The 22,738-nt window shown below is 42.9% G+C and overlaps 2 protein-coding genes across 4 annotated transcripts; one reads left to right on the forward strand and one right to left on the reverse strand.

Moving 5' to 3' along the window:
• Positions 1 to 414: 414 nt before the first annotated feature.
• Positions 415 to 19,422, reverse strand: micu3b (mitochondrial calcium uptake 3b). 3 transcript variants are annotated; one of them, XM_085788449.1, is made up of 15 exons: positions 19,074 to 19,422; positions 16,319 to 16,466; positions 14,447 to 14,478; positions 14,148 to 14,226; positions 11,552 to 11,599; positions 11,376 to 11,458; positions 11,216 to 11,284; positions 9,740 to 9,781; positions 7,725 to 7,820; positions 6,949 to 7,037; positions 6,592 to 6,763; positions 4,776 to 4,884; positions 3,678 to 3,835; positions 2,951 to 3,019; positions 415 to 1,604 (listed from the first exon to the last, which is right to left on the reverse strand). In XM_085788449.1, the coding sequence occupies exons 2-14, from the start codon at positions 16,428 to 16,430 to the stop codon at positions 2,951 to 2,953; spliced, it is 1,158 nt and encodes a 385-aa protein (XP_085644575.1). In that variant the 5' UTR covers positions 16,431 to 16,466; positions 19,074 to 19,422; the 3' UTR covers positions 415 to 1,604. The 3 variants fall into 3 exon arrangements, with proteins under 3 accessions (XP_085644575.1, XP_085644573.1, XP_085644574.1); XM_085788447.1 differs by lacking the exon at positions 19,074 to 19,422 and adding an exon at positions 18,343 to 18,832; XM_085788448.1 differs by lacking the exons at positions 7,725 to 7,820; positions 19,074 to 19,422 and adding an exon at positions 18,343 to 18,683.
• A 38-nt stretch (positions 19,423 to 19,460) lies between these two features.
• Positions 19,461 to 21,478, forward strand: fgf20b (fibroblast growth factor 20b). Its single transcript, XM_085788450.1, has 3 exons — positions 19,461 to 19,819; positions 20,093 to 20,196; positions 20,354 to 21,478. Exons 1-3 carry the CDS (start codon positions 19,504 to 19,506, stop codon positions 20,597 to 20,599), a joined length of 666 nt encoding a protein of 221 aa, XP_085644576.1. The 5' UTR covers positions 19,461 to 19,503; the 3' UTR covers positions 20,600 to 21,478.
• The last annotated feature ends 1,260 nt before the right edge of the window (positions 21,479 to 22,738 follow it).

The following is a 22,738-nucleotide window of genomic DNA, read 5'->3' on the forward strand; positions in this document are numbered from 1 at the left end:
GAGACTTTTCCCTACTGTACATGTCGGGATCTGTTACTGGTTCCTTAAAGGAGCCCTTCACCTCATTTCAGGAAGTGCAGAATTAGTGTGAGACTGCAAATTATTACCCTGCTGAATTAATCATTTAAAGATAAAAAGTCCCTGATTAAAGTCTCCAACACCCACATGGCCCCAGGTTACTGATGATTAATACTGTTAATGATTTCCCTTCAGGTTGAGGATAAAAAAGCTAATTTATTCTACTGTGGTCCAGATGATCGGAGGACTGTAGTTAAAAAGAAGAGGTTTGTCTGGTGAAGACAGCGAGGGCCCTTCACAGTTTATCAGCTAATTCTTTGTGTTAAAACAGAAACTGAACAATCCAACAATGGTTTGTTTCTGTGATACAATAACAATAAAACAAAGAGCCAAATATTTGATCTTATATTTATTGCACCATCTCATTATAAATGCATCTACGCTGATAGTGTGTCAGCGTAGCAGTCAAGGCCTTATTTAAAAGAAGGCTCCAAAACTCCTCCAGAGAACTAACTAATCCAAACATTCAATATTTTAACAGAAAGTAGTCTGAAATACAAACACATCAGTCTGATTAATATTAGCGCATGTAACATGTTGATATCTTCAGTCTCCACCCAAAGCAAACACTGTAACAGGATAAAACAATCATCAAGTAGAAGTCATCGTCATAGTAGTAGAAGTAGTAGTAGTAGAAGTAGTAGTAGTAGTACAATCTCCTCCTTACAGAGTTTAAAGGGAAGGTCATTTAATCTACAGCTAAATTAAAGCCAACACAACTATTTAAGATCTGTGTCCTAAGAGTGGAACAAACATATGGCTTTTTCGATTTTTTTTTTTTGCATATTTATAAAGAGGTCATCCCTGCCAGTGGCATGAAAGTAGCACTTGTGTTTACTAGCCAAGAAATGATTAACAGTGTTAGCTGCCTGTAGTTAAACAGTGAAAAGCCACAGACTGGGGTGTGTGTGTGCTCAGGCCCACTGGCTCTGAGGGATCTGGTGGATTTTAGCTGCAGCGCTTTGGGAGAGAGGCGGAGGAGGGGGAGGATAAGAGGAAGGGGGAGGTGCTGCTGTCCTAAGCTGATCTGTGCAGGGGGCTGCAGAGCCGACAGAAGGACAAAGTATGCGAGTAATGCTGCTGTCGCACAGAATAAACTGGCGACATAAGAGGGATCAAACTGAACAATACACACTGGCAAGGCAGTAATAAGACACGTTTTATAAAATCAGCATTAGCTATCTTTAATTAATAAATATATGTACAAGTAGATGAATGAATAAATAGTTCTCATTAGGTAAAAGTGGTTTTAAACTAATTAGTGCAATTTAGAGTCCTGCAACACTCAGTTAAGTGGATTTTCTTGTGGGTCCATAATGGGTCACTTGTGTTTGTTTAACCAATTGCAAGAGCTTCGCATTAGGTTGACCACATCCTGTTTGTGCCATGTCCTGTTTATTTTCAAACTTCTAACACAGTGTAATAAGATGCTGCAGCATGCACTAACCCTGCCGCCCTGCCACACAACACAGTGGAGGAAAGGCTCGTCCACTTAGTAGCACATGCACTGATGTTGGGATCTTCACCTGGTGACAAACACAGAACAACATCAGTGTTAGTAAGTCCAGTGAGACTGAAGGCAGACCGGACAGTTAGAGTTGCAGCCAATTCTTTCCATACTAGAGACAAAGACACTAGAATATGAAAAAATCCTTGAACATCTTAATCAAACAGACAGGGAGCATGAATGCAGCAGTACTGTAGTTCTGCAAGGATGCAGAAAAAATATCTGGGTCTTCTGCAGTGTCTACACCTGTGGATTTTCATACAAATCCCCTTATGAGTTTTAAACAGGCAACAAACCCAGCAGCTCCTTTAAACATCTATGTTATCTGTAGATTTGACCTCTTTTCTTTTATAATAGAAACAAAAAATGAGAAAGGGAGAAAATTATCAAAATGGCAGAAAAGAGTCACAGAAAATCCAAATGACTACTGCTGAAAGGTAAAGAATCAGTTTGATATTTTGTGGCTCTTGTCATAGGCTATTTGCTCTCTTCTCTTTATTAGAAGATCCGTTTGTGAATAGCTACTGCTAACAGCTGGTTATTGTAGCCTAAATAACAAAAAGCTGACGTTTCTGTCTGTTTATCTGTTGCTGGGTAGGGGCTTCCTGTGGTCTCTGTGGTTGCTTAGAAAACTCACAGTGACACTAATAGGGCAGGAAGTCTTCTGAGTTATGTTTTGGTTTGTATTAAATTGCATTTGATATGTGATATTTTTCATAACCTTTAGAAGAACTTAGTGGATTTCAGTATCTTTGAACAGACAAGCTGTTTCTGTTCCTGAGCTAAGCTAAGCTAAATACCTGGATGAAGTAGGCTATTTAGCAAAAATTCAGCCAATTCATTTAACTACTGAAAAGGTCACACAATGTATCAAAGTGAGATACCGACAGTTATTTGGCAGCTATTTTGTCCTTTGTCTCAAAAATTCCCTTATTTCACAAACTAGACATTTTCACATTACAACAGCGGAGTTTAAGAAAGAAATACAAATAGAATATAAATATTAAGATGTTGTCTTTTCCCCCCAAGTTTTATCAAGGCAGATTATCAAGGCCCCTCCAGAGAGGTGCATTTCCTTTGAAACATTTATACGGCTTTAAACTGCACTGCTCACTGCTCATGTATGCAGACTTAAGCTGGTATCTGGTGGCAGTTGATCAGGCGTTAATATTACAGTGTAACTTAATGCTTGGGGCGAGGAGAGTGTGTGCCCTGAAACACATCTGAAAAGGCTGACTATACACTGCACTAGTGTGAGTCTGCAAACTCTGGTAGAGAATTCATTCTGCATGTTTATGTCTCACTTTCGCTGGGTTATTTTTAATCTCTCCGAGAACTCCGACAGTGTGAGGGGAAGGTTTTTACCTATTTGCTCGAGAGCTGCTTCTTCATGCAGGACTTGAAAGAGATGAACTTTTCCTCCACTCGGACACCCTATGTGTGTGTGTGTGTGTAAGAGAGAGAGAAACAGAGAGCGAGAGAGAGAGAGAGAGACAAAGAGAAATGAAAAACACCATGAGATCAGTTTCCTGATGTCCCACTAGGTGGCAGTGTAATTTCACAAAAATCACGGCGGTACATTGAGGTGAGACGTGTTCCACTAATAAAAAGTGGCAGGAGTGTAATTTAGACATGATGCCATGGAAGTGTTTAAGTGCACCATTACCTAAAGAAAAAAGAGGCATAATTAGCGCTCACTTAGAGTTGTAATTAAACAGGAAAGATGGTGTTTGTGTTGGTAATAGTTGCTTAAGTGGGTCTAATTGTGTAAACGCATCCTGTTTTGAAAATAAACAACATTTACCTGTTTGTCCTTGACCAGGTTAAATCTGACTTGACTTTGCAGCCATGTGTCTATGTCTCGGGTCTTTACTCTACACAGATTACACATTAAGAAGTAGTTGATAGATACAACTCTGATCTCTCCCATCAGCCAGTGCCACTGTGTGGTCCTGATACCAACTGCTCTCCGCCCTACAGGCCTCTGAGCAGCCGCTCTGTGAAGCTGACGAGGAAGGCACGCCGCCTCCGTCACCTTCAGCGTCATAAAGTAGAGATACATTTCGTTATAATATGACCTAAACTGTCTCACCCGGTCGCCGCGGTGCAGCCGGTCCTTCATGACGCCAACAAACTCCTTGTGGCTGAGCTTCCCGTCGTGATCCTCGTCGAAGATCCTGAAGACTGTGTTGACCAGGTGGTGGCTCAGCTTGATGTTTGTAGCCACGTAGACAGCTCGCCTGAACTCCTCTGAATAAGACATTTAAAGTGATAAGACAAAATAATAGAAAACTATTTTTTATTTCTCTGCACTCAGCTCCATGCTGAGCTTCACTCAACGCATGGATATCTTTAAATCTTTTAAGGCGGGAAACTACAAGAAACCAAAAACGTCTGAAGTGTCCCCTAAACCTTCAGCAACATAAACCAACCAAGACCAGGGCTCCAAAATTAAATCCACACGTGTTAATTACAGGATGAGGACGGTCACAGACACCAAACCCTGCTCCTGAGGTAAAGACAGCGATTGGGCTTCATCAAATATTAAAGGGACTCTCCATTGATTGGCAAAGGTCAAGGAGGTCAGGTTACGAAAACAACTGCATAATACTGTATAATATTTTCTAGATGTACTATATCCACAAATAATCTGTGTCCATGTGCACAGCAACAAGAGAAAACTTGACCCGCCTCCAAAGATCCTCAACCTCAGCCTAATCCCACATCAGTGTTAGACCTCACTAATGCTTTTGTGGCTGTGAGTGAAGAAAACCTTCCCTTTGGAGTGGAGGCCGTAACAGGCGGTTAGAGTTCACCAATAATTAGTTGAAGTAAATACAAGACATATAAAAGAAAAAACACCAACTTTAAACAGTCCGTGTGTATATCAGTGACTTAGCTATAAACACATGTGAAAGTATGTTTGTATTCATTGACCTTAGTGTGTCTGCACCACTGTGTGCACAAGAAGATGACTGGAAATGTGAAGTGTAGCTTTAGCAGCCTTACACTGTACACAGAGAAGGTAAATTACAACCTCTCATCTCTGCAGAAGTTTGTGTTTTCACCATGAACGCAGCAGCTGCTGGTCTCAATCATATCCATGACTTCAACGTTGCCAGCACACAGAGACACGACCAACTTATCCAATTACCAAGTGTTATGTGTTGTACAGCTGGGGAGTCTTTACCTTGACCAATGGAGCGGTTGGCAAAGTTGTACATCTGCATGGCGATGGTAAAATCCTCCAGGTCGTTTAAGAACTGGAAGAAGGACCTGAAGTCCTCAAAGGTGATTCCCTGCAAAGACATAAGAGCAATAAAACATCATTAAACTCAGACTTTGTGAAATGCAACATTAGAAATGAGAAAAATTGTCTCATGAAGCAAACGTCTGCACATGTCAACGCTACAGCTACAATTCACACAATGCATAATAATCTGATTCCTTTCATCCTGCAGGGGAATCCTTTGGTGTGTGTGGAACCTTGAAGCCGTCAGATAGATAACACACCCAACAGACAAAGTATACACTGCTGGATTTTCCCCGTGCAGTATGGACACGCTGAGCTGTCAGGAGCGAGGGGAGGGGAGGGGAGTGGGTGGGAGAGGTCAGGCCGTTTGCAAACTTTTCTAAAGCAGATTAACCTGATACTTGCATAAACAAAAACTAAAGTGATGAATCCCTGAACATCTCAGGCTGGTGACTCAAACACTGAGCCTATTGAGGTCCACTCGACCGTCCCGCAGCTACGAGCGCCTTCTCGAGCCTGGGGCCCCGCTGAACAGGCAACACACAGAGTCTAACAAATGGAGTAATGACTAATCTGTGACGCTTTGCTGTTTTAACAAGGTGAGGGCCATAAAATATCTCTTAGCCTAATGATGAGTCCCACTTGATTATCAATGGAGATCTCGCAACAGGCTCCTCAAGGTGGCTGAGGAGCTGCTGGCGTCTTTTCATACGGGTCAGCGTGCTGAGAGGAAAAACAAATTAAAGCTCAAATGAGGATGCTTCACTCAACAGCTAATTCACACAGTGGTATGGGAAGAAACAGAGGGGGAAACACTGCCACATTCAAGCAGAACCAAATAACTGCAGACTATTTCTGCATCTAAGAGCCACATGGAGTCATGTGAAGATTTTTTTTTTTTTTTTTGATATGTAAGCTTTTATGTTTGTAGAAAAATTAAGCTTCTTTTTGGAAGAGCTTGTCAGATGGTAAACAGCTTTGGAAACCCCCTTCCACTCTAAAAAATGTGCAAGTTGTAAATTCAACAGTGGATGACAGATGTGGAATAACAAATATGGTATGCTAACATCTTAGGAGAAAATCTTCTTTCATGGAGTTATATGAGAAGATCAACACTCCTCATGTCTGTAGCTAAGAAGCTATACAGTAGCTACAATGTTCAATTAGCTTAGCTAAGCATACAGACTGGAGGCAGTTAGCCTAGGCCTGTCCTAGGTGAAGTCCTGGGAGCAGCTCTGAAGCATTGCAGTTAACACATATTATTCAGTCACTTCATTCATTAAAAACATACAATAAATGTAATTTTGGTGGGAGTTCTGTGCTGGGACTATTAGTTGGCTGGGTGCAGTAGGTGTGGTAGCATCGTGTCTGTACAGGCACCTATATCTCCACAGATACACTGACTGTATCTGTGCAAACAGAGATGCTGCACTGGGCAGACAGATCAACTGTTGTGTGTTTGTCAAACACATAACCCCCCTTAAACCACACTGTCTCTATGTAAGTTCAACAACCAGTAGAAATTGTGAGTTTCACGCTTCTCGTATGAGAATCATCAGAGGGAAAGGTCGGATCAAAAGCCCTGAACATCGATGTATCGTAATTTTCTGTTAACTCTCTCTAGTGTTTTTAAGGCTCAAGTTTTTGATGTTGTATTAGTTACATCATATTGTGGTGTGTTACTGTTACTCTGTCAACGTGTTGTAATGTAGCTGGGATCTGTCTGTAACGATGTCAAAGAGTAGCAGTGGACCTTTTCATCCGGTATGTTGTTCCGCACGTTGTCCAAGTATCCGCTGACGTCGTCCACGTTGGTGTATCGGAGGAGGATCCGCGCGAAGTCCTCCTCGCTGATGGTGGGCATGCCTTTGGAGTAGGAGAGGAACTCTATCTCAAGCAGCTCTGTCTGCAGGTTGTCCATGAACCTGGGGGGCGAGACGGACGACAGCTGCTGACAGGAGCTCACACTTAACAAAACTACCAAAGGTTTAACTGTTGGAGGTGCAATGTGGTGTGAAAATGATTAATGGCAATATCACAGAGCGAGATAATCATTTCCCTTGGGACATCATGATTAATGACGGAGCAGACAAAAGGTTTCTCCACTCACTTGTAAAAATCTTCAAATTTCAATTCGGCTTTTCCTTTTTTTCCAAAGAAATGCACCAGCAGGGTTGTCTCTGTTTTTTCATCCACATGCTGTCAGAAGGATCAGAAGGTAACTGTTACCACCCCTCACAGCTTCAAATATCCAACTCAGATGTTATACGGTTTAGAAAAAGCATCACAAATGCAGCAAACCACAATGCACAACTTATTAACGGCAATGACTGAGCAAAACTTTGTCTAAATTTGCACAAAATCTCAGTTCCAGCAGCCAGGACAAGTTGTTCAGTCACATACAGCAATGTCATGGTAACGGGGAGGTAAACATTAACGATGACATTTATTTAACCATGCTGAAACTTTTGAGTAAAGATGTTAGTTAATAGCCATACCCAGATTCAGCTATTGAATAATTACTCAGGGTTAATGGTTAATTTTCCCTGCGCCTGAAACCAAACAGAGGGCATTTCAGTGTGTTTCATGTCTTCACCATACAAACACAGGCCATGCAACAGGTTTGTTACACATGCTGCACCCTGGTAGCAGATGCTGCTTCTGTTAGGGAAACATTAGTGGAGCTCTGAGTATTGACTCTTACTAACAAGGAGGGCAGATGCATAAATCAAGAGAGCGCTCCACAGTGTTTTCTAGCACAGAACCTACAGGGTTTTCTACAGAGAAACAAACAGTGAGGGACGTCAGATGGTACAGCAGGACCTGTTGAATGAGTATTACTGTGTGTGTGATATGTAGAAGCATCTAAACGACTTGCTTCACTACCTCAGTCAGATCAGAAAACAGAACTTGACTCGTGCCACGTCTGAGAACATCCCACATGCCGCGGGCCTCCACATGCTGACTGTCTTTTTTAAGAACCTGTAGTCGCAGTTGAAGCACAGCTGTTAGAAGACAAAATACATCTGGCACATGTTAACTAGAGTGGGGGAAAGGTAAATGGACAGACACGGCACAAAGGGTGCACACCGTGGCGGGAGAACAGACACACACGCAGACTAAAGGCGTACGGCACAGAACAGACAGACAGACAGATAGGTGTGTATTCAATTCACAGAGACACAGCGACAGACAGACAGGCAGCCTGACATCCATCCATAGTCAAACAGGCAGAAACAGAGTGAGGCTGACACCGGTGTATCTGAGAGGCCCATCGGCCCTGACATGAGCCTGGTTTGCAGCCATGCATGCAGCCTCTTGGCAGGACACCGAGCCAACGCGGCTAACACACGTCCAAAGCATGCAGGGCGTCAGACCTGGAGGGTGATTCATGCCAGGTTAGCTATGGAAATGAACCCACCCAGTACATCATTGGTTGATACTAAGCTGTGAGGTAAATGTAGGTTATCAGACACCTGCTATAAACAGCACTGTGGTGAAAAAGCTTCAGATTTTACTTTGATGCTGATGTATATATTTTCTGTTTTTTCTGTGTGCGTGTGTTTTGCTGCTTGATGCCGTCTGGAACAAAGAAGTCACTCTGTGTTATTTTTCTCAATGAGGTCACGCTCCTGCGCTCGGATTAACCAATCATTACTATTATTACAGTTTACACTGCTGCCTTCACCCTCTCAGCTGCTGTGGCACTGACATAGCCGAAGCTTCACTGAAGCACAACAGTCAACAACAATTTGCTTGTAACTGGTGTTGTGTGCAATAAAAAGATCAGAGAAAATGTAACTTCCACATAGTTTTAAAAAAACTGTATTTCTCACTCCCAGTTATTAACAAACTACTCTCTCTCTCTTTCATTCTGCTTTATGAACCTATCATTTCTTCAGTCTCAAGTCTCGACATCACCTCACTGACAAGCACACAGCCAACCAGCAACAGCCTGCCGCCGTCGACACGTGTCCTTAAGTACGGCTTGCTTCATTTCATAATATTTATTTATCTTATTCAGTTTTTTTTGTGGTTTACGGCCCGAGGGTGAGACAGCTGATAAAACAGCTTTTCCTCTGCGCCTCATCGCTTTTCACCAGAGAGGGAGATTTATGACATGATCCCACAGCTAATTACAGAACAACTCTTTAATGCTCCGCACCGGTCCCATGAAAAGGTCCTGATGCACTTGTGAGCAGAATGTGCCGGGGAAAAGCCCAACCACAGCACTGAAGACATGTCTGTTGTGTGTGTTGAAAAGATTTGACTTTTGAACTTGTTGCTGGAAAGACACCTACAGTACAGTACATGACGAGGAATCAAAACAAAAAAGACACACCTAAAGGTAAAGTCTTCAGACAGGCCTCTGACAGGACAGCTCTGTCCCTGTGTTAGCTGTAGGCTCCTCTCTGTGTGTGCTGAGTGCTTTCACAGTGCTGCTGCTCCTCTGACTGGCATCTTCATGGTCAAACCCATCTCTAAAGGTAACCTGAGCCCAAATACCACTCCTCAAGAAACTGTAAAAATAAAACATGGGGGTCTGTGTGAAAACGTTGTCAGTCTTCAGGTAAGAGCTTTTTGAAGTGGAATCTCTCGCCCTACGCTGACAAAAGGCAAGTACATAAATCATCTGCACTGCACCCCCCTCCTCTGCCACACACACACACACACACAAAGACAATATGTCAGATAATGCAGAAGCACACACCGACGTATTTCAATTTCAGTGAATGTGAATGAGGCTATCTGGCGTTAACAGAGACAAATACGGGTGGTGTCAGCTGTGTTTTCTGTGCTAACTCACTATGCAAAAACATTTTGGGGTTAGGGAGACAGAGTGCCAGAAACACATGCAACAAGCAGAACATTTTCCTTCAGGGAAAAAGAACAATACGCACATTGTGTGTCTGGGATTTTCGATGGCCGTAAAGCTGCAGGATCTGAAATGCAAAAGAGAGAAGGTGGATGAACGACAGAAGGCTCATTCATAATTCACAAAGCGTTTTAGAACAGGAAGACAGCAGGAAATGTGTTTGTGAGCTATCAATTGATTTTTTTTTAAGTCAAAGTTTATATGATGTGACTTCACCGGTCAGCTGAGATTAGTCCGTCTTTTCTTCAGCTTTGTGAAGTCTTTATCCTGAGCTGTCTTTTTTTGCAAAGCATCATTATATTTCCAAATCTAGAGTGCCCATTCTAATGATCTTTTTGATGCGTATACGGGCGACAGATTAATTCAAGACTGTCCAGAGATGCTAACGTTTGTCCCAGCAGAGTAAGCTCCTCCATGTTGTGTTTGTGTGATAAGACCTCAAAGAGCAGCTCTTATCGCTGTGCTCAGCTCTGCCTGTTTACATCCACCTGCATGCTGCAGAAGACAGCCTTAAAGAGATGAAAGCCTCAGGCATGTTTTACCCTGTAGGACCACATTCACCTATGTGCAGCCCCTCTTCTCTCTAGGAAAACTGCAAGTGTTGCAAGCAAAAACCAACCACGTTGGACAAATGAATCATATCATAACCTTATTAAGCCAATTTATTGAGTAAGTTCTAGTTTATGCATCACACAGATGTTGCGACGACGTTGCTCATTTGAAGTCAAGTTCTTGTTCAATACTCACTCTCTTTTAGCTCTGCTTTGGTCTCCACCACCCTGTGTAGCTGCCGCTTGCTCAACAGTGCCACCAGCTAGTCTGTCTGCTGGTTGGCGCTCAGCATTGTTCACACAAGCAATGAGCTAAGACAGTTGTTCCCCACCTTTTTTGGCTCGTGACCCCATTTTGACATCACAAATTTCTGGCGACCCCCCATCAATCAAGATGCGCCAGCTCAGATATTTTTATATTCTGCATTTTATTTGAACTCTATTTATATTCGAGAAAGTGAAATTATAGAAAAGAGTTGTTTAAGATTGTGTGTGGTGTTTTAATCATAATTTTAAAAAGAATAATAATTTGTTAAAATATATATTTTTTTATCAGTAATTTTTTAAAATAAATTCCCGGGTCCCATCCCCAAGGTTGAAAAACACTGATCTAAGATATGCTAAAGTGTTTCACACAGTTGAGGGGTCTCTTCCCTGTGGGTTCATAAAGTGCAGCTTTAAACTTGCATTCATTGTTTTTTTCGCACAACAAGCTGCAAACACAAGTTTTGACATATTTTGGAGGTAAATCAAAGATTCACTGTTGCTCTGATTGGGAATTTAAAGGTTGTTTACTAAAACAGCTGCCTGCTAGAAAGAAAGTGAAGATGAAGAAGAATTCATTTTAGATCAGAAAACAGCAACTGCTAAAAAGCTCTGTAAAACTGAACTCAAAGTAAGGTCATAATACCAACCAATTCCTTTAACATTACACACATTCAAACTCATACCTGCTGGTCCAATCTTTCGTCTTCAGTAACTTCTTTTCTGTCCTTTTTTTTGCGGAAAATTTCTTCCAGCTGGACAGAGGACAACACGTTATTATGTAGATTGTAACATAAGTGATCAATTGCATTTCGTCACATCCAGTAATAAAGGTGTGGTTCATACCACCAAGAACTCCCTCTTGTCGACCATTTCATTCCCATCTGCATCAAACATGTTGAATGCAATCCTGAAGCCTGCATGGGGCTCTGAAATCAAACCATAAATTACACTCGTGAGTCAGCTTCTAAACACAGAGTCATTTTCAGGACAATTTGTTATAGGTCACTTCAAATACTTACTGGTTAAAATGCAGAGCAGGAAGAGGTACTCTGTGTAACTAATGACACCTGGGAAAAGAGAAAAATGTGTCAAGCTGAGAAACAAAAACCAAGATGTTCCCTTTTCCACACAAGAGAGCATCAGATTGCATTAACCAACGTGGTGTTTACAGATGTTCAAAGTCGTGCAGCTGAGATGAATAAGCCACCCAAAGAAACAGTGCACGCCTTCAGACAAGAGTAATCTTCTCGCGCTCACTGATAACATCTTAAAAGGTGCCTTTTACTTCATGCTTGGTGTTCCTCTCACACAAACACAGGCTTTACAACTGAGCTGACCGATCTGGACACAAACCCAAACAAATTTTAAGCCTACGGCTTCTGATCGTGTTTGGGTAACAAGGTGTAATACATTCTCAAGTGATCTGTCACTGATTGAGAATGGCCGATTCAGGTTTTGTGCCACGTCCTTCAGCTCCCTTTGTTGTGTGACACGGAGAAGGGAAGAGTAAGTGTCAGGAGACATCTCCGCCGACTCAGGAGGCTTCTCCCCTCTGACTCTGAAAGCATTCCCAGGCTTTTGTTTGCTTGGGAAGATAGAGAATCGAGCTCAGATAGTTCTGGGTGACTGCTCTGGGTGTTATGGGAAAAGAGCTTGGGGAATACAGGGTTTGCTGCAGGGAGATATTTTCAGAAAGAGGAACATTAAAAGGAAAAAAGAACCAAAAAAAAGGCCAACAAAGATGGAATTTTTACTCTGTCTTGCATTTCCTCTGGAGGCGGAAACTATGCCGCTAATAGGATGATGTAAAAACCTCTGAAACACACACAAACGGAGGTGTGAAAAGAGAATTAGTGATGCGTGCCATTAGACGAAGTTCATATAAAAATTCCCCACGACAAAGTGCTCCGTCCTCTCATCCCTGCTCTCAGTGTTTGGCAGGTTTGGCCTTATAATGACAACAGATCTCTAGCTTCAAAGCCTTTAAAGCTTAAATGGGTTGAGGAGAGGGGAAAAAAACTTTTAAGATTCCAGCCGTGTCTCACCAATACCACACACCTTCAGTCCTGTAGGCCCCCCCCCCTCCTCCCTGCAGCTCAGCCTCTGAGCTCAAGTAGATGTTGTTAGACAATACAAAGAATTCCACAGAAACACTTCATACAGAGTGGCAGTCCCGGAGATGTAATACAATGCCATTCTTAGGCTTCATAATGTCCATGGTGATCAGGGGGGTGGCCAGTGGGACATGTCTCGACATAGCTGGGTTCAAACAGCTCCCTCATTCTCTAAAGCAACGCTTTGTTCACAGATCAATCCAGTCCTTTTTCCCCTGACAAAGCCGCAACGTTTAACAGCAGGATTAAAAGCCCCAAATCCCAGCGTTGGCACTTAGCTAAAGCAACAGGAGCAGAACAGTGAGATCTGATGCTCCGCTGGCTCGTCTGACCCACTGAGCAGGAGTGTGCAGGCCCAGGTGGGAAAGAAGAAAAAAAAGACGACTTCACTCTCTTCGTATGAAGTTACTTAGAACTGAAGGGAAGTTTCACAAACTGTATTAAGTTTTGATCAGAGTCCATATGTGTCGAGTGCACTGCTCAAATATGCTGTCTTACAAGCTGTTTACAAGCTTGAGGAATCTGTGCAATGAATATTAACGTAATGACAGACTGGGAAGTCCTGAAGCCAAGTCCTGCTGCTCCCTCCCAGGCTGCCAGCATTAGTTCAGCATAGAAACAATAAAAAACCCCAACAGGTCAATTTAATCATTGATTCAACTGATAATTATTTACACAATCACTTAATGATTTTGTTAATCAACTTCCAACTCTACAATTTCCCAACTTTTTAACTGTTTTTACCCCCAAATCATGGATTATCATATAAAACAAAACAGCTACACAGCTTCACCGATAAGCAGCTGCCATAGAGAACATTTGGTATTTTTGCTGACACAAGAAGATGGACTGAATGACTGAAAGATTGAAAGCTTGCTTGTTTTTACTGTGTATGGTATAATGCACATAGGCTTTTAAAGTCTGATGATCCAAATGACATTAAGTTAAAACTTAAGGTTAGAGTGCATTTCTTTCTCTTTTGGAAATCTTTTGAAAGTTGATACTAATCAAATGAGAGAAGGTAATCGGTCACTCACAATCACAGTTATCTAACAGTTGAGGTTAACATACTAAAATCTGATTTGACTATGAATAATTCATATACACTTGGGTTTAGAGGAAGTTTTTTGTTTTTCAATGATATTAATATGAAATCACACCCTTCTTTCCAGGAAACTAAACAGTTATTTCACCCTGCATTAGATAAAAAGGGAAGGAACTTTCTGTGTATTATCAATAGGCTCAGCCCTCCTGCAAAGGTTACCTGAGAATAAATCTACAACATGTTACGGGACTGATGGAGAGATAAGATAGCATTAACAGCACACACACTGTGCTCTGGATTACGTGAGGCTGACACGCACAACAGAGCACAGTCTGAGCAAGACATGGGAGGCCTTAATATGACAGCTTAAAAAAATAAAAGCACAAAGGGGAATTATTCAGCAACATTGAGGGGATTTATGTGTACAGCTCTATTACATCAGGTAGGTTCCCTCACCTCGTTCACGGAGATTCCTGAACAAATTGGATGATCCTTTCCAAACAGGCGGAGTATCAGCCATCATCTTGTCTAATTCCTGAGAGAGCAGAGGAAAATCCCACAGCACTCATTCATTTCTAAACCCCTGGGTATTCACAACATATAACACAATGTTTGTTGGCATTACAGGCATTACTGTAATTACAGAGCAAAGAGCACAGATTCTCTTCAAGATCAACACAAGTGAGGAGGTAACAAACTGAGAATTGATTTAGCTTGACTCCTTAATATAAACAGTTTTAATAGACGCAACCCACTTTTTTTGTCAGAGATCTCCATCCTCTTCTATCTGAAAGAAATAAAGTTAGTGTTTTAAAAGTATATACTTGTGCATATATTGAGGATACAGAACAGAGAAACAGAAGTGAAACAGGTGTTTATGTGGACAGCAACATAAACTGCATATCTCCATGGACGCATTCCAGTGATCAATAAAGCAGAAGATAAGATGGATGCATCGTAAAAAATAAAATAAAAACACCAGGCTGGGGAATCACATCAATAGTAGTGACAATAACACTTCGCTGTCACATTTTAAAGCCTGTGTATAAAACTGGATTATGATTTCCGTGAGTCGACACAGTGGTGATATCGTCCTCAGTGCATGTATTTGATGCTTTCAATGAATGTTTCATAACCTGTGATTCTTATGGATCTCATATGAATAATTTACATGACAGCACTTTGGGTTCCGTGGCAACAACTGGTCCAGCCTCTGCTCCGTGTGTCGTCTGTGAAATCAAACCATCAATGATGCATTATGTTCACGTCCAAGGTCGTCATCCCAGACATCCACAGGAATGGCAAAACTCCTGGCTTTACAGCCTCAATATAACCATAAAACACCTTAATGACCATTTTGCAACACATTTGCTGTTAGCAGCAAGAGGGTGGCGATGTCAACAGCTCGGCTGCTCCATTAGTACTTCTCATTTAACTTCCTTGTTATAGGTCTGGCCGGTGGAGTTGTGTTCAAACATTACAGCTACACCAAATCATAATCAATCACAGTAATCAGAATAGCTTATCATTACATTTATGACATCCATGCTTGGTTGTTTGGTCTTTCTGGGTCTGGGCGAGTTTGTTGCCACATAAATGAGCCATAAAAGTGGGGTTGCTGGTAAAGATGTCTATCTTTATGCAGGTGTTATGACTGAAGCACTTCAAGCCACAACTTATATAGTCTGATGACACTTCCCAGGCCCTCAGCAACAAGTCCTGCTGCGGCGGACAACACTGAGGGTTTCCTTTTTAGATCTCCAGTAAAAGGAGGATGAAGGAGCAGGGATTTATCTGATGACTTGACGGAAGTGTAATTAAGCAAATGGCTGCTGACAAATTTAGATGATTCCTCCACACAGCTGCAAAGATTATCCAGGCTGAGATGCCTCCCAACTGCAGCGCTGGAAGGATAAAGAAAAGTACATCTGCTGCCACGAGAGCTCGATTAACTGACTTATAGTCATTTCTAACTGTTTCAATAATCTTTTTGCCAATATGTTTTCCTTTATATTTTTAAGCAAATAAATGTGTAATTGTATGATATCGTTATCGGATGGTTTGGGACCTGTAGTCAGACATGAAGAGACATTTTTGAAACATCACACTGGACCTAAAGAAAGAAGTATTTTTAATTATAAGTATCAGGAAATTTAATTTTCAAGACCCTTCATGGGAACTTTATGGCTGAGGCTGCTGTCGGTTATGATAAATCATTTGCTCTATAAACAGATTTAAAAATTGAAATCATAATTTCCTATAGTGAAAGATTAGTGTTTTCCAGATCAGTAATCCAAAACCACAAAGAATTTATTATTGGTAAGTTACTTGATGAATGGATTTTTTTTGTCAGCTGAGTAACTGATATTTAGTTTAGTTGTTTTAATCATATCTTCTTCTGCAGATGACATTTAACCTACAGGACTACAGATGGAAATTAGCGGCTCCGCTAAATCTGGTGCAGCCATCTTTTTATTGTTTCAATAACTAATGTCACTGCACACTGTCCTCTTTAAATAAATAAATGAAATAAATGAAACCTCCACTTGTTGAACAGTTACTCTGAACTCTTTGGGAACACCTCCTGTGTGTTAACGTTTACTGCTGAGTCACAGAAGCTCACTCACTCTTTGGTTCGTTCAGTGTGATGGACTCGATGAAGTTGAGTGGAGTCATGTAGAGCTGACCGTCATACTCCACCGAGCTGAACAGGCGGAATCTGTTTTCATAGGACGACATGTACACGTCTCCATCATCCAGACCATAGGTCCTGGCCTGTCGACACACACACACACACACACACACACACACACACACACACACACACACACACACACACACACACACACACACACACACACACACAAACACACACCACTATGAAATATTGCACATCATATCAACAGTGATAATACCATCTGAAAGATGCTTTTTATGAAATTCACGGAAGCTTTTCTTGTCACGAAAAGCCTCGCTCACATGGAACAACAAAGAGGCCCTTGCTTTAATTCAGTAATGGGGCACATGTTATGTCAGCTCTGTTTTTCATCCCTGTGCACCAGATAATGTCCCTACAACTGTTCAGACTGGGCCAGATCAGAGGGCTGGACTGGTGAAGACAGAGTGGATCTCTCTGTCAGGTGGCACAGTGCCAGGTCGACTGGGCACGGAGCAAACACCCGGGGAATGCGTGCCCCCCTCTGCTTAACCATTAAACCCCCTCTAACCACCCCCACCTCTCATCAAATGTCAGCCCCTACACCGAGCCCCAGGGTCCAGTTTCATGTGTCCCTGAATTCCTGCTGCCTGCGGACACCAGTCAGCTTTAGCTCCCTCTGGTACCTGCACATATCAAACACTCTCTGGTGTGAGCCACGTCTGATCCACGTGTTTGTTTACATCTCCCATGATCCATGGAAATCATGTCAACACAAGTCTGAGCTAGAGGCTTGGAAGTGCTGATGTAGGCTAACTGAGCCAAATACACATTGCACAGGGGGGCAGACTGTATAGTTTGAAGATCTGACATGCAAATAATTACAACAGAGATGTGAAAACCTGTGTAAAGCTGTGTAAATGATTAGTAAAATTGCTGCTCAACTTCAGAATTACAAACGACTCACTGTATACTGAATATTAAATTCACTGAATGAGATTTTCTGTTTGTAGGAAGAGTGCCGTTCACAAGTTCCTTTAAAATGTCTCGTTTTGTCAAAATCTTGTCTGTTGACACGAGGAAGGCCATAAACTGAAACACACTGATCTCGATCACTTGAAGCTGTAGATAAACTTTCAACACTTTAACACGATTTACTCTGTCTGCACCATGGAAGTAGTTGACACTGTGACAGAAATACTTCCTGTGAGTAACTGACTCATCGTCCTGCTCCAAGACAAACACACTTCCTACCGCTACCTGCTGATTTGCTGCTTTTGTGTTTTATGACTATAAAGTGAATACCTCTACGACTGACACTGTATGAACACATCAAATTATAATGAACTATGATGGCTGTGTGCAGCCCTCTGGTTTCTGATTACAAAGAAATAATAAATTATTTAAAGAAAAAGTTAATGGATTTGGATGTTTGTTTTCTCTGTGGTTCCATGAAGTGCTCAAAATAATAAAAACAACTTCAGTCAAAAGACAACACCACCATGTTTCAGTATGACCTCATCATTTAAACCAACAGCTCTGTGATAGCATCAATAAACACTGAAAGCTTCTCAACACTAGCCTATAATAATACCTTATTGGTGGACCTCTGTAATACACCTCATAATACAGTCAGCCTTTCGATTAATCTTCTCCACACTTTAAATAATACAAAGCATTTCTCTGCGCAAAAGCTTTCCTTATATCAGCCATTAGGTCACGTGATCTCAGACGCCACAGACCATTTTGCCATTTCAGCACCAAAGGTCGCGGATAGCTCCTGATGACGACACATCATCGCCAAGATTAGGCTACTGTAGCCTACTGCACGCGCACGTGATGATGCTGATGTGAGAAGAGCTAATTAATGAAGATGCTCTGAATGAAGCCGAGACTGACCAATAAGTGTTGAGGTTGTCGGACACAGGGCGTGTGAGTTCAGCTGCCTGCCGTTGTCACTAAAGCCCCCGCTGCTCCATAATTGACCCACTGTACCTTATCGGTGGCGGAAACCGACGGCAGCGCCAGATGCAGGAGTCGAGCCTCGACATGGCTCCTCAGCCGGGCGCGAGAACCGACGGACGAGCAGCAGTAATAAGCAGCGGCGGCCGCGGCGGTGACACCGGCTGCGGCCGCGACGACTCTCAGCGCGGTGGCCGCGGGAGAGCAGCTTGTTCTGGAGCCGGCGGTGAGTGAAGGGACGAGCCTGCGCAGGGCGGCCATGGCTGCTCACACACACTGAGCTGCTGCTGCTGCTGCTGCTGTAACGGGAAACACAACCGAGCAGAGAGCAGCGCGAGCGAGCCCTCTGCTGCTGCTCCGAGCTCGCGAGAAATGCCGTGGGTACTTCACGTGCCCCTGTAATTAAAGGACGTCAAATTGGTGCGAGTGAAGAAAAGAAAAAAGAAAAGATAAAGATATCTGAATAACGGTGGAAACTGACACTGGATATATCTCATCACTGGTGGGTTTGGTGTAAAGTGTCATGTGTCATATGTTTTATATTAGCGGGTTCATGTGAGTTAGTAAGTGATGTCAGAGCTGAGTTTGACCCCCAGCCCTCCAACAACTCCCTTCCCATGTCTCTCTCTCTGATTTTCTGCCTCTGGGAGAAGGAAAAAAAAATCTCTGCCAGGACACGTCTCAACTGTGAACAGCCCCGCCCACTACTAGTCCTGTGGTTTTGCACCTGCCTCACCACCCTGCCACTTCAGGAGCTCCTTTACCTGCACTGCAGCGTTTATTCAGCACTGAGCCCCGCTCTGCCGTGTCTCTGCCGCCCGACTCCCCTGAGGCAGCACCGTCCGCTGTGAACAGGTAGCCTATATGCAACCATGAGTAGCCCCCTCTGTGAGGAGCAGCTGCAGCACACCTCCAACTGATGAAGACGCGGCGATAAAAAAAAAAAATAAAAGCAAAGAGAGAAAAAGGAGGAATCGGGTGCGTGCAACCAGCTTGGAGATCTGGTGAGTGTTTCATGCCCGGGGAGAGAAATCCGTGCGTCCGCGTGTCCTTGCACCACGGGGACATGTGCTAAGTAACGGAGGAGGTGGACGTAAACATGCAATAAGTGACGGTGGAAACCAGGTAGCCTACTACGCAAGTGCGCTCCCTCCGGACCTCCTCACTGAACTTTACCCGCTGAGCTCTGACGCGATGGCTGCTGCTGCTGCTGCTGCTGCTGCTGCTGCTTCTGCTGCTCTGGGGGAAGTTGGAGGCGTCTTGCACGGCATCGATGGTGTCGCACACGTCGGGTCCCACTTCTACCTGACCCCGCTCGGGGACAGTCCGACGCTGCTGGGGGGGGACCACCTCCTGCCCGGAGACCGGCTCTCCCGGAGCACCACGGCGGATTTAACGCACCTGAAAGGGATTCTCAGGAGGAGACAGTTGTACTGCAGAACTGGGTTTCATCTGGAAATACTTCCGGATGGCACAGTGCAAGGCACAAGGAAGGACCACAGTCGTTTTGGTAAATATTGAGATTCATATTTTTTGACATACAGCCTATCATAAAGTTAGCGACTGTTATAATAAAACAAATAGTTTTGAAAATATCACCAGCAAGGAATGAGTGAGAAACATGATGAGAATGAAAATCTATGATATAATTTCATCTGTTAAGATGTATTAATTGTGCCAACTGGCTGCTGAGAGAGTTGAATCAGGCTTTTTCAGATACTTTGATAATATTCTTTCATCTTTGACAAAGTCTGTACAGAACAACTGTGTTATTCTTCTCCAGGTATTTTGGAATTCATAAGCCTTGCTGTTGGGTTGATAAGCATTAGAGGAGTGGACAGTGGACTCTATCTCGGGATGAACGACAAAGGGGAGCTGTATGGCTCTGTAAGTACCACCTTGGTTATGCATATCGTCTAAATCATCTCTCTGAGCCTCTGATAACAGAAGGCGTCTCAGATTTGGAGAAGCTGATTTCCCATGAGGATACATTTAAAGGAGTAATGATGTGTTTTTCTCACATGTTTGCATCCTTTATTTTCAGGAGAAGCTCACGGCTGAATGTGTCTTCAGGGAGCAGTTTGAGGAGAACTGGTACAACACATACTCCTCCAACCTCTACAAACACGGAGACAGAGGGACGCGTTATTTTGTGGCATTAAATAAAGACGGGACACCAAGGGATGGGACTAAATCCAGGCGGCACCAGAAATTTACACACTTTTTGCCCAGGCCTGTGGACCCTGATCGCGTGCCAGAGCTGTACAGGGACATCCTGGGACACAGCTGAGACCTGGAGGCCTGGTGCAGATCAGGAATAGCTGCTAAAAACCCCTCAGAGGCAGGGAGCAGAGAAGAGAAAGAGGGACGCAGGCGGGGATGTGGCCGGTGCAGGCTGGAGGACAGCAGCCCGACCAGCAGGGATAAAGGTACCAGGGCCTCTTGTAGGAATGCACGGGCCATCTCTCAGCAGCCAGGAAGACAGGCTAGAATGTCTGCACGCTCGGCATGAGGGGGTCGTTTGTTTCAGAGGCCGGACGACCCGACAAAGTACCTGCGTGGAATAGGAGATGAATGGGAAACGGAGCTGAATGGTCGGGGAGCATCTCCTCTGTTGTGCGTTGGACAGAGACGTCAGCTGATGTGGAGTCTGTGGGAATCTGTCGTATCACAAGATGATACTTTTTACTGTGTACTGTGTCAGAGAGCCGCAGTTTGTTCAGAAGGACTTTGAAGGAATCCAGTTGTTGTTTTTTTCTTACCTGTGTCTAGACCTGTTTCAAGAGAGCAAAGCGTAACAATTTATTTATTCCTTTTAGATACATATATTTATGTTATATATTTATTTATTTGAGAATATATTTTTACAGTTAGATCCAATATAGAAACTGTATCGATTATATCAAGACTGAGACACTGTACCCTTTATGTCTTTTATTTTGAAAACAGCTCTTCCAGTGATAAGATGTAATATGGGTAATGAATATGAAACATGTTAGCAAAATTTGGAAAAGATCCTCACATCTGAAATGCATTTTTATCAAAATCAGATAACTGTGAATCACTCTTTTTTTAAATTCTGTCTTTTTCATATGGTGATTATAACAAAACTACTGTTACATGTGTGTCAGCAGAATCTGAAGTTGACATTACGAACAATAAATAACTCAAAATGTGATCGAAAAGCACTTCTTTGTCCGCTTGTATGATCAGAGATGAAGCTATTTTCTGTCCCCTCATAACTAGTGCTTCTTTAAACAGCATACGCTTTTACTTTTAACAGCACAGTATTTAAAAAGAAGTATACTTTACTAGTTGCCTTTGTTTTTCAGAGTTTAAACACATAAACTTGCTTACGAGATCAATGTTGTCTTTCTTTATGGACACCATTACTCCAGGGGACCCGAGTCGCGGACCTGATGCAGACATAAAACTTCAAAGCGTCCTTCCCGAACGCCGTGAATGTAGAAGCCGCACAACAACACCATCAGGACCAAATAAAATCTGACCTTTAGCGTCAGGCCCTGCAACTTTAGCAGCTGTATAAAAGTGGAGGTCAAAGCGATAAGGATGAAGTAACCTCTGCTGACAGTTTGAGGATTGCAGACTAAAAATCTCTCATTCAACCAAATGTGCAGGACTATTTAACACTCTTTTATGTCAGAGCAGCTGAAATTGTGATTTTTCTTTTTCTTTTTTTTTTAAAGCCACTATCTCAGATCTGTGCACAGTTTCCTCCACGGTTGGGAGCAGATCTGTGTTGAAGCATGAAAGCTCAGCCTGTGATCTCAGCGCGTGTGTGTGATGGCGAGCCAGTGGGGGTGTCTGGATACGGGGAGTCGACCCTGCTGCCAGCTCTCTCCTGTCTGCAGCACCACACACACTGGGACTTTCCCACTTGCACACCTTGAACATCAACACATTTCTGTCGAGGATTAATGACAGCATCCCAGAGTGTATTATAACCTGCGTGTACATGGACATCCCCTGTCCACCAGGTAAACACACGCAACCCTATAACAACATGAAAAAAAGGGATTGTGGGATTGTGATCTGTGTTTTTCTGGAAAGATACTGTCAATGCTCGTCTCTCTCTAGCTCCTCACAAAAGTTAACGAGCATGAAAATGACGGACAGGGCGTGTTTCATTCCTGTCTTGTCCCATCTTTCCAAACTTAATAGTTTGTCCATGACTTTGACCTGCAGCTTTTTTTTTTTGTTATTGTTGCAATGCTTCCAAAGAGACTAAAGTTTCACTGGAGCTCTTTGCCATTACCTTTGTGGCCATGAAAAGCAGACTTTGTGCAAATCTAAGAGCGTAACCCCCTCCGCTCCCCCTTTGACATTTTGAAGGTCATCTCTCTAAACACACTGGAAATCCTGACTTGTGATACCTGATGCCCTGAAGTGCTCTTTGGCACTTGTTTAA

The sequence above is a fragment of the Trachurus japonicus genome, chromosome 10 (assembly GCF_045865225.1).
Source record: "Trachurus japonicus isolate A0001 chromosome 10, Traja_1.0".
NCBI lineage: Eukaryota > Metazoa > Chordata > Actinopteri > Carangiformes > Carangidae > Trachurus > Trachurus japonicus.

Coding starts and splice junctions, on each gene's coding strand:
- micu3b (XM_085788447.1), bottom strand. CDS start 18,570: ATGGCCGCCCTGCGCAGGCTCGTCCCTTCACTCACCGCCGGCTCCAGA. Junction 14,479..16,318: donor CACACTGAACGAACCAAAGA/GTGAGTGAGCTT, acceptor TATTTCTTTCAG/ATAGAAGAGGATGGAGATCT. Junction 3,836..4,775: donor CAACCGCTCCATTGGTCAAG/GTAAAGACTCCC, acceptor TGTCTTATTCAG/AGGAGTTCAGGCGAGCTGTC.
- fgf20b (XM_085788450.1), top strand. CDS start 19,504: ATGGCTGCTGCTGCTGCTGCTGCTGCTGCTGCTGCTTCTGCTGCTCTG. Junction 19,820..20,092: donor GAAGGACCACAGTCGTTTTG/GTAAATATTGAG, acceptor ATTCTTCTCCAG/GTATTTTGGAATTCATAAGC. Junction 20,197..20,353: donor AAGGGGAGCTGTATGGCTCT/GTAAGTACCACC, acceptor CTTTATTTTCAG/GAGAAGCTCACGGCTGAATG.